At 41.9% G+C, this 14,516-nt stretch overlaps 1 protein-coding gene across 10 annotated transcripts in view; it reads left to right on the top strand.

Moving 5' to 3' along the window:
- The first annotated feature begins 2,300 nt into the window (after window positions 1-2,300).
- Window positions 2,301-14,516, top strand: part of LOC124041202 (protein bicaudal C homolog 1-like) — a 76,136-nt gene continuing 63,920 nt past the window's right edge. For 4 of the 10 annotated variants that reach the window (XM_046358488.1, XM_046358493.1, XM_046358490.1 and 1 more), the window contains exon 1: window positions 2,304-2,781. In XM_046358488.1, coding sequence (XP_046214444.1) covers window positions 2,589-2,781 — 193 coding nt within the window. In that variant the 5' untranslated portion in view covers window positions 2,304-2,588. Of the gene's footprint in view, window positions 2,782-14,516 lie in introns of all 10 variants that reach the window. The other 6 variants (XM_046358496.1, XM_046358495.1, XM_046358494.1 and 3 more) reach the window with 4 other exon arrangements.

Here is a 14,516-nt window from a genome sequence, read left to right as displayed (position 1 = left end):
CATTGTTGGTTAAGGGCTTGCAAGTATGCATTTCACTGGCACATGGGACAAATACAATTTGATTTGATTTGAATGTCCTTGAGTGGCCGAGCCAGAGCCTGGACCGATCAAACATCTCTGGAGAGACCTGAAAATAGCTGTGCAGCGCCGTTCCCCAGCCAACCTGATAAAGCTTGAGAAGATCTGCAGAGAAGAATGGGAGAAACTCCCCAAATACAGGTGTGCAAAGCTTGCAGCATCATACCCAAGAAGAATCGAGGCTGTAATTGCTGCCAAAGGTGCTTCAACTAAATACTGAGTAAAGGGTCAGTACCGGTCAAAAGTTTGGACACACCTACTCATTCAAGGGTTTTTCTTTATTTTTACTATTTTCTACAATGTAGGATAATTGTGAATACATCAAAACTATGAAATAACACATATGGAATCATGTAGTACCCAAAAAAGTGTTAAACAAATCAAAATATATATTATATTTGAGATTCTTCAAAGTAGCCACCTTTTGCCTTGACAGCGTTGCAAACTTGGCATTCTCACAACCAGCTTCATGAGGTAGTCACCTGGAATGCCTTTCAATTAACAGGTGTGCCTTCTTAAAAGTTAAATTGTGGAATTTCTTTCCTTCTTAATGCATTTGAGCCAATCAGTTGTGTTGTGACAAGGTAGGGTGGTATACAGAATATAGCCCTATTTGGTAAAAGACCAAGCCCATATTATGACAAGAACAGCTCAAATAAGCAAAGAGAAATGACAGTCCATCATTGCTTTAAGACATGAAGGTCAGTCAACACAGAAAATGTCAAGAACTTTGAACGTTTCTTCAAATGCAATTGCAAAAACCATCAAGTGCTATGATGAAATTGGCTCTCATGAGGACTGCCAGAGGAATGGAAGACCCAGCGTTACCTCTGCTGCAGAGGATACATTCATTAGAGTTACCAGCCTCAGAAATTGCAGCCCAAATCAATGCTTCACAGAGTTCAAGTAACAGACACATCTCAACATCAACTGTTCAGAGGAGACTGTGTGAATCAGGCCCTCATGGTCGAATTGCTGCAAAGAAACCACAACAATGAGAAGAGACTAGCTTGGGCCAAGAAACACGAGCAATGAACATTAGACCGGTTTAAATTTGTCCTTTGGTCAGGAGTCCAAATTGGAGATTTTTGGTTCCAACCACCATGTCTTTGTGAGACGAGGTGTTGGTGAACAGACTATCTCCGCATGTGTATTTCCCACCGTAAAGCATGGAGGAGGAGGTGTTATGGCGTGGGGGTGCTTTTCTGGTGACACTGTCTGTGATTTATTTTGAATTCAAGGCACACTTAACTAGCATGGCTACCACAGCATTCTGCAGCAATATGCCATCCCATCAGGCTTGGGCTTAATGGGACTATCATTTGTTTTTCAACAGGACAATGACCCAACACACCTCTAGGCTGTGTAAAAGCTATTTTACCAAGAAGGATACTGATGGAGTGCTGCATGAGGTGACCTGACCTCTACAATCCCCCGACCTCAACCCAATTGAGATGTTTTGGGATGAGTCGGACCGCAGAGTGAAGGAAAAGCAGCCAGCATATGTGGGCATTCTCTCAACCAGCATATGTGGGAACTCCTTCAAGACTGTTGGAAAAGCATTCCAGGTGAAGCTGGTTGAGAGAATGCCAAGAGTGTCCAAAGCTGTCATAAAGGCTATTTGAAGAATCTCAAATATAAAATATATTTTTATTTGTTTAACACTTTTTTGGTTATTACATGATTCCATATGTATTATTTCATAGTGTTGATGTCTTCACTATTATTCTACAATGTAGAAAATAGTAAAAAGAAAAAAAAAACATTGAATGAGTAGGTGTTCTAAAACTTTTGACCAGTATGTAAATGTGACATGACCGTTTTCAATTTTTAATAAATGTGGAAAAAAATCTAAACCTATTTTTGCTTTGTGATTATGGGGTATTGTGTGTTTATTGATGAGCAAAAAAAACTATTTGTTGGTGTGACCCTGGATACCCATGAATAAAAAAAAACAAGAAAATTGTGCCGTTTGGTTAATATAAGAAATATTAAGTATATTTAAAACCAAATACTTTAGACTTTTACTCAAGTAGTATTTTACTCGTTGACTTTCACTTTTACTTGAATAATTTCCTATCAGGGAACATTACCTTTACTCAAGTATGACAATTGGGTACTTTTTCCACCACTGCCTATGCTTTTCATACATGATAGTCAATAGTGATGATCTGAAAAGGGTTAATTTGGACAAATGATGGGAAGGAATGCAATAAACTACATTTGGGAGGAGTCCCACGTCTTCGAGTTGTGCCTGACACGTGAAACTTTTACTTGTGCTCTAGACTCAGAAAATAAACTGTAGATCAGACTATTTTTAGAGCGGTACTCTATGAGGACATCAGAGGGGGCTCGAGAAAATGGTCGAGGAATAAGTCACTGCGCAACAATGAGTCTGAACACAATCTCGAAGTGATAAATGTAGGGAAGTAGCTTTTACAATCCACAATCTGGTAGTTTACAATTAGTTCGAAACGCAGTGGCCACTGGAAACGTTTCTGCGCAGCGCAATGGCTGCCCAGTGCGACTCTTTGAGCGGATACTTGCAACAGTCCGACCAGGGCTCGAACAGCGAGCGCAGTACCGACTCCCCGGTCGCCGGCTCCGAGGATGACTTGAGCGGACCCCATGCCTTACCAGACCCGGAGTGGACGGAGGAGAGATTTCGAGTGGACCGCAAGAAACTGGAAATCATGTTATTAGGTAGGCCTAAAGAAAAAACACAGGCATATGGTGCTCTGTGTTGCTACATTTTAAAACTTTGACTACATTTTAAAACATTCCTTTGTTATGGAAATGGGAACTATGCCAACTGTATGCTTCCAAAAACACATTTTCCCACTTCATATGGTATTTGCAATTTTTTTTCCATGAACATTATTTGTCTATATTTCGTGTCTGCCTTGTCCGGGAATGTGTAGGCCTGATGTTACTTTGTCGCTCGTTTACTGATTTTTGATGTCTTCGGAGACTGTCCGGTTCCAAGAATTTTGGCCATAATTTGAAACATTTCTTTGTAGTTTCTTTTGATCACCGAAAGCAAATGACACATTGTGGTTCCCTCTGCTCAGTTGGTATTGAGATGTAATCAATGGCATGTATTTTTCTAGAATGGGCATAGTCTTCTATAGAAAGTTGCCTCAATATTACATTAATTAAAACAAACGTTAGACACGGTACAATTGTTTATGCAAAACTAGTCATTCAATTCTGACTGAAGTCTCGGTCACCTCACCTGCATCTATAATGTTTGTGCCATGGTCAGCAGTTGAGAAGCATGAACACGACTCGACCAATAGGAGTCGCTATGAGCACGTGTTATGGTCATCGCTGAAGTTTTACGTTCTGATACCTCAATAGCTGAAAACACTTCTATCGATGAAACCAAACCAACCTGAAAATATTTCCTGGTCATTGGTAACCTATAACGATGCAAAAGCCCACGTTGTTTATGGTTATTTAACCTAATTAAAAGTATTTAAGAATACTATTTTGTCAATATCTCATGTAGTCTGTATGTGCAGTACTGTACAAACCTATAGTCAATGATCTGTCTGAGATACAAAGCGTATTTGCACCCACTGTTTTCCAGATGGTGATAAAGTTGTATTCCCATTCGTAGCTACTCCAGCACAATCTCTGTCACCGTCATGTCTGTGAACAGTTGAACGACTGACATAAGTCCCTTGGAATGTACAGGGTGAGATTCTCATCAGTTATTGCAAAACACATCTTGTAGAAGAAGAAACCAGCTTTATGTAACTGAAGACTCTATCAATCCCACAGGAAGACTGTGAGTTGCCATCAGCTGGAGAAACAGCCCAACAAGGCCATACAGGGAACACTAACAACAGGAGATAATGAACCCAATGAAAGCAACCCATGGAAGCTGAGATATCATGCAAAACAATGGGTTTCCTATTCAGCTTGACACGAGACAAACCATGTCTTTGTCTCTCTTGACACTTCTTTCTCATCCTGTTGGATATCTACTCAGTGGGCTACAGATTGATCTACTCTCCCTTGATTATCTTTCCTTTCATTACAGTACTCTTTTGATTATAATAAGTTGACCTCTGATGAATGTTGTTCCGAACTTCTCCTCTGTGTATGCCCAGGATAATCCAGATCTGTGTGGGTGGACATTATTATAAAAATGCCTGTTTAATTGGAGCACATTTATCAAACCTGCTCTGTAGTTCTGTGTTTTGAAGTTGAAGAAAAAACTGTTATGGGTTTTCTGTCTGTCTTTCTCTCTCTTTCACCCACACTTCCAGCTCCTCATGGTTGTGGCCCCGTTGCTGCTGTGCTACTCTACAGTCCTTAAAGCTCCATGTCATCCCTTCATAGAATCTACTAGAAAACAACATGTTAAAGAGATGGTCACTGCCACACACACACAGGCACACACACACACAGTATGTGCAGAAGACCAGAGGTTGTCCCTAAACTGAAGTCATCTGCACATACTGTGTGTGTGTGCCTGTGTGTGTGTGGCAGTGACCATCTCTTTAACATGTTGTTTTCTAGTAGTTTCTATGATCATGGCAGCATTTCTCCATGTTAACATTCAGCCAGTGGCATGAAGTGAATATTACTATTTGTTTCGTCTGTGGTCAGTCGTTGGCCTTTCTCAATTGGGCAAAAGTCTGTTCTCTCCTTGAGTCCTCCGTGACCCGGTAAACCTATAAGTGGTGGCCATGAAGGAGAGTGTCAATTCGTTAATAGAGGAACAGAGGAGTTTGCTCCTCTCCCTCGATTGCCTCTTCCGGGGGAAGATGCTCAGGTGTATCCTACCATGGAAGCGTTTTGAAACAACTGTTGTTTTCTCAGATGAGAAATGCATGCACACATTTAATAAAAGGGTACGTTTATCATTTTATCTATAAAATGTCTGGCTCAACTAGCTCAAAATTCTATACCACTTTACACAGGTACTTGGAGATTCCAGTTCTTTAAACGTCATTAGCCTAATGACATTCTAGTGGAGAAGGATAGTCCAAATTCATACAAGTGCATTTATTTCCACATTTCCTTTCCTCGCCTCCTCGATTTACCTTTTACCTTTTTCAAAAGGATGTGAGGAGAGGAGGGAGTATATGTCATGCGGAATTAAGGAAATCCAATTGAGATTCAATTTAATTGAACCCTTATTTTACCAGGTAGGTTGCCTGAGAACACATTCTCATTTATAGCAATGACCTGGCGAATAGTTACAAGGGAGCGGAGGGGGGATGAATAAGCCAATTGGAAGATTCTCCCAGTGGTTCAGAGTGACTGATCGTGCAACCTCAACCATGAAACATCATTAGACTTTAAAAAAAGATATACTTTCTCTATTCTGGAAGAGTTGAAGGACGTACTCTATCCCATAGGGCTTGCAGACATATTTTTTAAAACATTCCATCTTCATCAGTAGTAAGAGCATCCTTGGGTGGTTGTTTTTTTAAATGCATAATTAACCAATATACTGTATATTTAACTCCAAGCCTGTTTAGGATGCTTTGATTGGTCATTGCGTGTTACCGTCAGCGCTGTAGAATCTGTTTTCATTGGAGGAGAGGGCTTTGTTGATGTGGGACTCGGTGTCCTGAAGTGGACACAGCCCAGAGTTTGGCCTATCGTTAAATCATTGTGTGGGAACTTCAGTATATTTTCACTCCAGGTTTTATCAGCTGTGACGTTATCTCTGGCCTCCAATGCTTGGAAACTTGTGTAACCTGCATTATGCAAAAGGGAAAGGTCCTGCATGAAGCCTGGCTAATGTTAAAAGGTGCTTCAAATAACATCTCCCATCTCAACTTCTACTATTGAGAAGTTTTGGAAGACTTCATTTAGAGTGAAAAAACACCTGTTAGGAATGTGTGTAAGCTTTTATTTAGTGAAGTAATGAGTCCTATCTGAATAGCCAAATGTAGGCCTCCTCTTGGCTTGCATTGCAGTGTGACTTCTTTCCAAGCCTCCCTATAAAATCCATTAAGCCAGTATCCGGATGGTGTTGAAATATACAGTATGACAGATGAGCATCTCTTTCCCATGCACAGTTGAAGTCGGAAGTTTACATACACTTAGGTTGGAGTCATTAAAACTCGTTTTTCAACCACTCCACAAATTTCTTGTTAACAAAATATCGTTTTGGCAAGTCGGTTAGGACATTACTTTGTGCATGACACAAGTCATTTTCCAACAATTGTTTACAGACAGAATATTTCACTTATAATTCACAGTATCACCATTCCAGTGGGTCAGAAGTTTACATCCACTAAGTTGACTGTGCCTTTAAACAGCTTGGAAAATAACAGAAAATTATGTCATGGCTTTGAAGCTTCTGATAGGCTAATTGACATAATTTGAGTCAATTGGAGGTGTACCTGTGGATGTATTTCAAGGCCTACCTTCAATCTCAGTGTCTCTTCACTTGACATCATGGGAAAATCAAAAGAAATCAGCCAAGACCTCTGAATTATTTTTGTATACCTCCACAAGTCTGTTTCATCCTTGGGAGCAATTCCCAACGCCTGAAGGTACCCCGTTCAAGTGTAAACACCATGGGACCACGCAGCCGTCATACCGCTCAGGAAGGAGATGTCTTCTGTCTCCTAGAGATGAATGTACTTTTCTGCGAAAAGTGCAAATCAATCCCAGAACAACAGCAAAGGACCTTGTGAAGATGCTGGAGGAAACGGGTGCAAAAGTATCTGTATCCACAGTAAAACAACTCCTATATCGACATAACCTGAAAGGCCGCTCATCAAGGAAGAAGCCACTGCTCCAAAACCGCCATAAAAAAGCCAGGCTGCGGTTTGCAACTGCCCATGGGGACAAAGATTGTACTTTTTGGAGAAATGTCCTCTGGTCTAATGAAACAAAAATAGAACTGTTTGGCCATAATGACCATCGCTATGTTTGGAGGAAAAAAGGGGAGGCTTGCAAGCCAAGGAACACCATCCCAACCGTGAAGCACGGGGGGCATCATCATGTTGTGGGGGTGCTTTGCTGCAGGAGGGACTGGTGCACTTCACAGAATAGATGGCATCATGAGGGTGGAAAATGATGTGGATTTTTTTTAAGCAATATCTCAAGACAATTGAAGTTAAAGCTTGGTCGCAAATGGGTCTTCCAAATGGACAATGGTCCCAAGTACACTTCCAAAGTTGTGGCAAAATGGCTTAAGGACAACAAAGTCAAGGTATTGGAGTGGCCATCACAAAGTCCTGACCTCAATCCTATGGAAAATTTGTGGGCAGAACTGAAAAAGCATTTGCGAGCAAGTAGGCCTACAAACCTGACACAGTTACACCAGCTCTGTCAGGAGGAATGGACCAAAATTCACCCAACTTATTGTGGGAAGCTTGTGGAAGGCTACCCAAAACGTTTGACCCAAGTTAAACAATTTAAACGCAATTCTACCAAATACTAATTGAGTGTATGCAAACTTCTGACCCACTGGGAATGTGATGAAAGAAATGAACGCTGAAATAAATAATTCCCTCTACTATTATTCTGACATTTCACATTCTTAAAAGAAAGTGGTGATTCTAACTGACCTAAGACAGGGAATTTTTACTAGGGTTAAATGTCAGGAATTGAGAAAACTGAGTTTAAATGTATTTGGCTAAGGTGTACTGTATGTAAACTTCTGACTTCAACTGTATGTCAATATTCGCCAACACTCACACAGATCTGTTCTATCGGTCAAAGGTCTGTTTTTACTATCGGACACATACCCCCCCCCGTGCATTGCCTCCGTTGCAGATTATCACAAGTTGTTTTGGTGCCCTACTTGTAAATGAAATGACATGGTCAAATTGAAATGTCTTGAATTGGCAGTCAATGGATAACCAGTTTTAAGTCAGTTAATGATTTTAAGTCTGTAAATGTTTGCAAAAATCTCTCAGTAACTGTCTGCATACCTCAAGTGCTTGTGTGTTGTTGGTGCAGGAGGAAAACTTGAATGAAGTGTAAACTTCTTTATGATCCTCTGGTCACATAAACTACCAATCTCATTAAAATTATATTTTTTATTAACTAAAGTGTGGGAAAACATTTCCTCTTAGTCATATATTCCAAATCAAATGTGTGTGAATATGTCCATGTATGTGTAGTTTCCATAGTTACAAGCAAGGTAAACATGTGTTTTGGAGACTCTCAACTGGCCTTTGTTTATTGGGGTTACCTTTTTCCTAACAAAATTGTATTGTTAATTTGAAGTTAAGTGAAATCTTTGTATAGACTTCTGGTGACCTACAGTATACAGACTAACTACCCCCCCCCCCCCCCGTAATTAAATTAATAATTTTCTTCATTGTAACATTTTGTTTCCCTCCCCCTAAACCTCTACCTGACAATTATTGGGTAGCTGTATCTTGGCCTTGAGGTGTAAAAGCGCTCTTCGAAAACAAATGGTAAACGTGCAGATTTGCTGCTACCTTGTAGCCTACAGGTTTACTTCAGTATTCAGTAGGCTATGCCTTGCAACATTATACACTCTGTCCCCCAGTAGGGATGGAACTGAGTACATTGAAGTCAATGTAAAACTGATCCTGGATGGAAAGAAGCACAAACTGGGTCGAAAAGCAGAAAAAGGGTCTTCTCTCTGCGGCATGTCCACATTTTGTCCTGAAATAGTGTATGGGCATAGGCCCCCATCCTCGTCTTCCTCCTGGGTGCTGAGTAAGAGCTTCAGACAGGAAGTGAGTGTTGTGTGGGGGAATGTGCTGCAGCCACCACTCTCTACTGTAGGAGAACACAGGACTGTTTCAACCTCCAGAACCACATACTGTTAGACCTTGAAAGGGTTCATATCCACAGTCCATAGTCATACTATTAAACTAATGGGCTGTTTTAAGTGGTGTTTACTGAGGACATTACAGTGACTCATCATGGGGGAGCTCAAAGTATGTCAAGTATGTGGTGTAAACCTGAATAAACTTCGGTATAATGTTACTCAAATGTTTTTTTTCAATTGGAGCTTTAACATCACTCTATACTCTGCTCCTCAACATCATGGCAAGCAGACATTATGCCAAAACAGTATGTGATAAAGTGTTTGTGCCTTTTGTATACTGTAGCTCCTCTCTCTGTATCCTCAATCTCTCCTCTCTGGATACTGTAGCTCTCCTCTCTGTATACTGTAGCTCCTCTCTCTGTATCCTCTATCTCTCCTCTCTGGATACTGTAGCTCTCCTCTCTGTATACTGTAGCTCTCCTCTCTGTATACTGTAGCTCCCCTCTCTGTATACTGTAGCTCCCCTCTCTGTATACTGTAGCTCTCCTCTCTGTATACTGTAGCTCCCCTCTCTGTATACTGTAGCTCTCCTCTGTATACTGTAGTATACTGTAGCTCCCCTCTCTGTATACTGTAGCTCCCCTCTCTGTATACTGTAGCTCCCCTCTCTGTATACTGTAGCTCTCCTCTCTGTATACTGTAGCTCTCCTCTCTGTATACTGTAGCTCTCCTCTCTGTATACTGTAGCTCCCCTCTCTGTATACTGTAGCTCTCCTCTCTGTATACTGTAGCTCTCCTCTCTGTATACTGTAGCTCTCCTCTCTGTATACTGTAGCTCTCCTCTCTGTATACTGTAGCTCCCCTCTCTGTATACTGTAGCTCTCCTCTCTGTATACTGTAGCTCTCCTCTCTGTATACTGTAGCTCTCCTCACTGTATACTGTAGCTCCCCTCTCTGTATACTGTAGCTCCTCTCTCTGTATCCTCAAGCTCTCCTCTCTGTATACTGTAGCTCTCCTCTCTGTATACTGTAGCTCTCCTCTCTGTATACTGTAGCTCTCCTCTCTGTATACTGTAGCTCCCCTCTCTGTATACTGTAGCTCCCCTCTCTGTATACTGTAGCTCTCCTCTCTGTATACTGTAGCTCCCCTCTCTGTATACTGTAGCTCTCCTCTCTGTATACTGTAGCTCTCCTCTCTGTATACTGTAGCTCTCCTCACTGTATACTGTAGCTCTCCTCTCTGTATACTGTAGCTCTCCTCTCTGTATACTGTAGCTCCTCTCTCTGTATACTGTAGCTCTCCTCTATGTATACTGTAGCTCTCCTCTATGTATACTGTAGCTCTCCTCTCTGTATACTGTAGCTCTCCTCTCTGTATACTGTAGCTCTCCTCACTGTATACTGTAGCTCTCCTCTCTGTATACTGTAGCTCTCCTCTCTGTATACTGTAGCTCCTCTCTCTGTATACTGTAGCTCCCCTCTCTGTATACTGTAGCTCCTCTCTCTGTATCCTCAAGCTCTCCTCTCTGTATACTGTAGCTCTCCTCTCTGTATACTGTAGCTCTCCTCTCTGTATACTGTAGCTCTCCTCTCTGTATACTGTAGCTCTCCTCTCTGTATACTGTAGCTCTCCTCTCTGTATACTGTAGCTCCCCTCTCTGTATACTGCAGCTCCCCTCTCTGTATACTGTAGCTCCTCTCTCTGTATACTGTAGCTCCCCTCTCTGTATACTGTAGCTCTCCTCTCTGTATACTGTAGCTCCCCTCTCTGTATACTGTAGCTCTCCTCTCTGTATACTGTAGCTCCCCTCTCTGTATACTGTAGCTCCCCTCTCTGTATACTGTAGCTGTAGCTCCCCTCTCTGTATACTGTAGCTCTCCTCTCTGTATACTGTAGCTCTCCTCTCTGTATACTGTAGCTCTCCTCTCTGTATACTGTAGCTCTCCTCTCTGTATACTGTAGCTCTCCTCTCTGTATACTGTAGCTCCCCTCTCTGTATACTGTAGCTCTCCTCTCTGTATACTGTAGCTCTCCTCTCTGTATACTGTAGCTCCCCTCTCTGTATACTGTAGCTCCCCTCTCTGTATACTGTAGCTCCCCTCTCTGTATACTGTAGCTCTCCTCTCTGTATACTGTAGCTCCCCTCTCTGTATACTGTAGCTCTCCTCTCTGTATACTGTAGCTCTCCTCTCTGTATACTGTAGCTCCCCTCTCTGTATACTGTAGCTCCTCTCTGTATACTGTAGCTCTCCTCTCTGTATACTGTAGCTCCCTCTCTGTATACTGTAGCTCCCCTCTCTGTATACTGTAGCTCCCCTCTCTGTATACTGTAGCTCCCCTCTCTGTATACTGTAGCTCTCCTCTCTGTATACTGTAGCTCTCCTCTCTGTATACTGTCGCTCCCCTCTCTGTATACTGTAGCTCCCCTCTCTGTATACTGTAGCTCTCCTCTCTGTATACTGTAGCTCCCCTCTCTGTATACTGTAGCTCCCCTCTCTGTATACTGTAGCTCTCCTCTCTGTATACTGTAGCTCCCCTCTCTGTATACTGTAGCTCCCCTCTCTGTATACTGTAGCTCTCCTCTCTGTATACTGTAGCTCCCTCTCTGTATACTGTAGCTCCCCTCTCTGTATACTGTAGCTCCCCTCTCTGTATACTGTAGCTCCCCTCTCTGTATACTGTAGCTCTCCTCTCTGTATACTGTAGCTCCCCTCTCTGTATACTGTAGCTCCCCTCTCTGTATACTGTAGCTCCCCTCTCTGTATACTGTAGCTCTCCTCTCTGTATACTGTAGCTCCCCTCTATGTATACTGTAGCTCCCCTCTCTGTATACTGTAGCTCCCCTCTCTGTATACTGTAGCTCTCCTCTCTGTATACTGTAGCTCCCCTCTCTGTATACTGTAGCTCCCCTCTCTGTATACTGTAGCTCTCCTCTCTGTATACTGTAGCTCTCCTCTCTGTATACTGTAGCTCCCCTCTTCCAACCTTTTCTGAAACATCCTGATACAATTTAACAATTATATTGAACTTTGCTTACACATTGAATTCCTTTATCCCATGCATGATGAAGTGTTCAGGAGCTCTAATATAATTGAGGTATTTTCTTGTGGAAAAACCTGCATGTCATTACTCGAAATAAAACCTGGAATCATGTTTCAACGGTCCGACTTGACTCGAGCTCTCTGACCCATTTCTCTGCTTCTGAAACTGTGAAATTAATATATATTATTTTTAATAATATTTTTTTACTTCACCTAGAGCTCTTTTTCTTCTGCACCTTTAAAGTGCAGATTTACATTCTGGCTGGTTTGCGGCTGCTATAATTGTACTTTTTTTGAACTACCACTCTCTCCCCTTTGAGTGCTGTGTTTATCTTAAAAGGACCTCGCTTTGTGGTTAGTTGTTCTTTCACTTCATTCAACATTTAGTACAATCTGCTTTTTCTCCACATGCCCTGATTGGAGAGAGTGCTCTTGGTTGGTGGACCTGGTCCTGGCTGTTGCTAGAATATTCTTCAATGGGATCAAGGAAAAAGGAAAGAAAGGGAACAGAAACATCATGTTTAGTTTGATGGAGAGGGCTGGACGCTGGTCATTTCAAAAAGGCCCTAATTGAGTTACTTTGTTGATTTGGCTGTGTCTGTGTGGACTGTGGATGCCATTCGTCAAAGTCATCAAGGAATGAATTCCCACACATTCAGATAACAAACAAACAAAAAAGTGTAGATGAAAGCTGGTTATTTATGTGAGTGAATTTGGTATATGAATTCTACTGTCGGCTATTAGCTGTGTTTAGGGTACTATGTCTCCGTCTGTTTTAGTGAAACCGACTTCTTCAGCCCCTCTGGAGTAGGTTCTTACGCTACATACCAGGTACAAGGGGAATACTTAGGTTGTGAAATGTTTCTGGCAAGTTTGCAACAACTCACCCCCAATTCACCAATGGGGGGAGACGGGTAGACGCCCGCAATGTGATAAAGCATCATTCCTGCACCTCATTCTAATGCCTCTACTTAGCAATTAAACCAACAGACTGACTCAGTGGTTGTCTGGGTCTCCTATTTGTTTGTTATTTGACTTGTATTTTTAGTTAGAAAAAGGACCAATTTGTTAAGTGTGTTTTATACTTAACTGTTTATGTGGTATGTCTTAAACTGTCTAGTGTTTTATGGATTGTGAGTTGTGTAAGCTTTCTGTATCATATTTTATTTTCTAGGGCCGTATCCACAAATCATCTCAAGAGTAGGAGTGCTGTTCTGGGATCAGTTTAACCTTTTAGATCATAATGAGTAAGATGGTATGGACAGATCCTAGATTAGCATTCCTACCCTGAGGCGCTTTGTGAATACGGGCCCAGTACTGGCAGTCTGTCAACTCCACTGCAACATTACACATCTGGGAGTTTGTTTATTCATTTATTATTTCACAGTTGCCTGGCAACTGCACATGCCTTCTTCTCCTGTGAAAGAAGTCATTCGGAGACGACAGCAGCCTGTGTTCTGGACAGGAACACAAGAATACGGGTTGTTTGAGCTGTTGCCTTTCTTACAGCTGTTGACTTTCTTACAAAGTGCATAAGTGATTACGAATTTAAGAGGTCCCACAAAAGCAGACGAAATAACAAATATGCATGGCTTAAAAGAAATTGGCATGGCCATGGATGTAATGTTTTTTCTCTGAGCCTCTCCAACATTTGGCCAGCAGCAGTGACCGGAGGTTGTTGACAACTTGTTTGGCTGTAGCTACTACTTCCTGGGTCCTTCCGTCCTTACTGATTTAGATACGATTATGTGGATAGTGCGGGAGTCGAGAGCTACTCAGGAACTGAAGTTTAGTGAATGGATGCTAACCTGTGTGATGGTTTGCCAGAGGACCACATAGAGGAAGACTCAATAGTGCTCTGTCCATATCTGTTTTCTCAAGTGCTGCCAGCAACTTGTCTGTTGAAAGGTGATATACTGGATGGAAACATCACAGCTTTCATCCTGCTCATTTAGAGTTGATTTATTTAAACAGGCTTGTCAATGAAAAATAATGTTTTTGGCAGAAATCGTTAGTGTTAAACACATCCTTCTGTTTATCGTCTAAACATTCCAGTGGTCCTCTCTTATAGATCAATCTTAATGCCGCCCACTGTCATACCATTTCTCAGAGAGATTGATGGGGATGGCAAGATTCAAGAGGCGTAGTATTGCGTGCAGCACAGTTCTAAATGGTGAATGATTTCACCAAACTTGTCTTAAGCAATAACTCAAGTGGTGCGTGCGCGGTTTGGGCATGCATGCAGATGGTGTGTGTGTGTTTTTTAAAGACTCCCCCGTGTGTACTGTCATTTCCATGTTGAATCAGCTGAGAGGTGCTGACGCTCATAGTGTTCTGCTTGAGAGCATCTGGTGGGTGGAGAAACATGGTAAGAACATCCTGCTCTCGCTATATTCCACTCCATTCTATCTGGGAGTGGTAGTAGTTCATTCAGACTTGTCCTAAGGGGCTATTTCACACAGCTGGTCGAAGGACTTAAAGCCAGCTAACTTTCACAAGTACATGCAAGAGTGTTTGGACAGACATTTTGGAAACCTGAAATTTGGACAGCGGTTCAAAACAAAAACAATTTGGCTACAGCTTTAGGCAGTTCTACCTCGGTCTTTATATGCTGACAGTGATTTCCTTGTCTCTGTGATATATTGTCTGTTGGTAATTTAACCACCAT

The sequence above is a fragment of the Oncorhynchus gorbuscha genome, linkage group LG08 (assembly GCF_021184085.1).
Source record: "Oncorhynchus gorbuscha isolate QuinsamMale2020 ecotype Even-year linkage group LG08, OgorEven_v1.0, whole genome shotgun sequence".
Lineage (NCBI taxonomy): Eukaryota > Metazoa > Chordata > Actinopteri > Salmoniformes > Salmonidae > Oncorhynchus > Oncorhynchus gorbuscha.
Note: the sequence above shows the minus strand (reverse complement) of the source record. Positions and strands in the feature narration are given on the sequence as shown.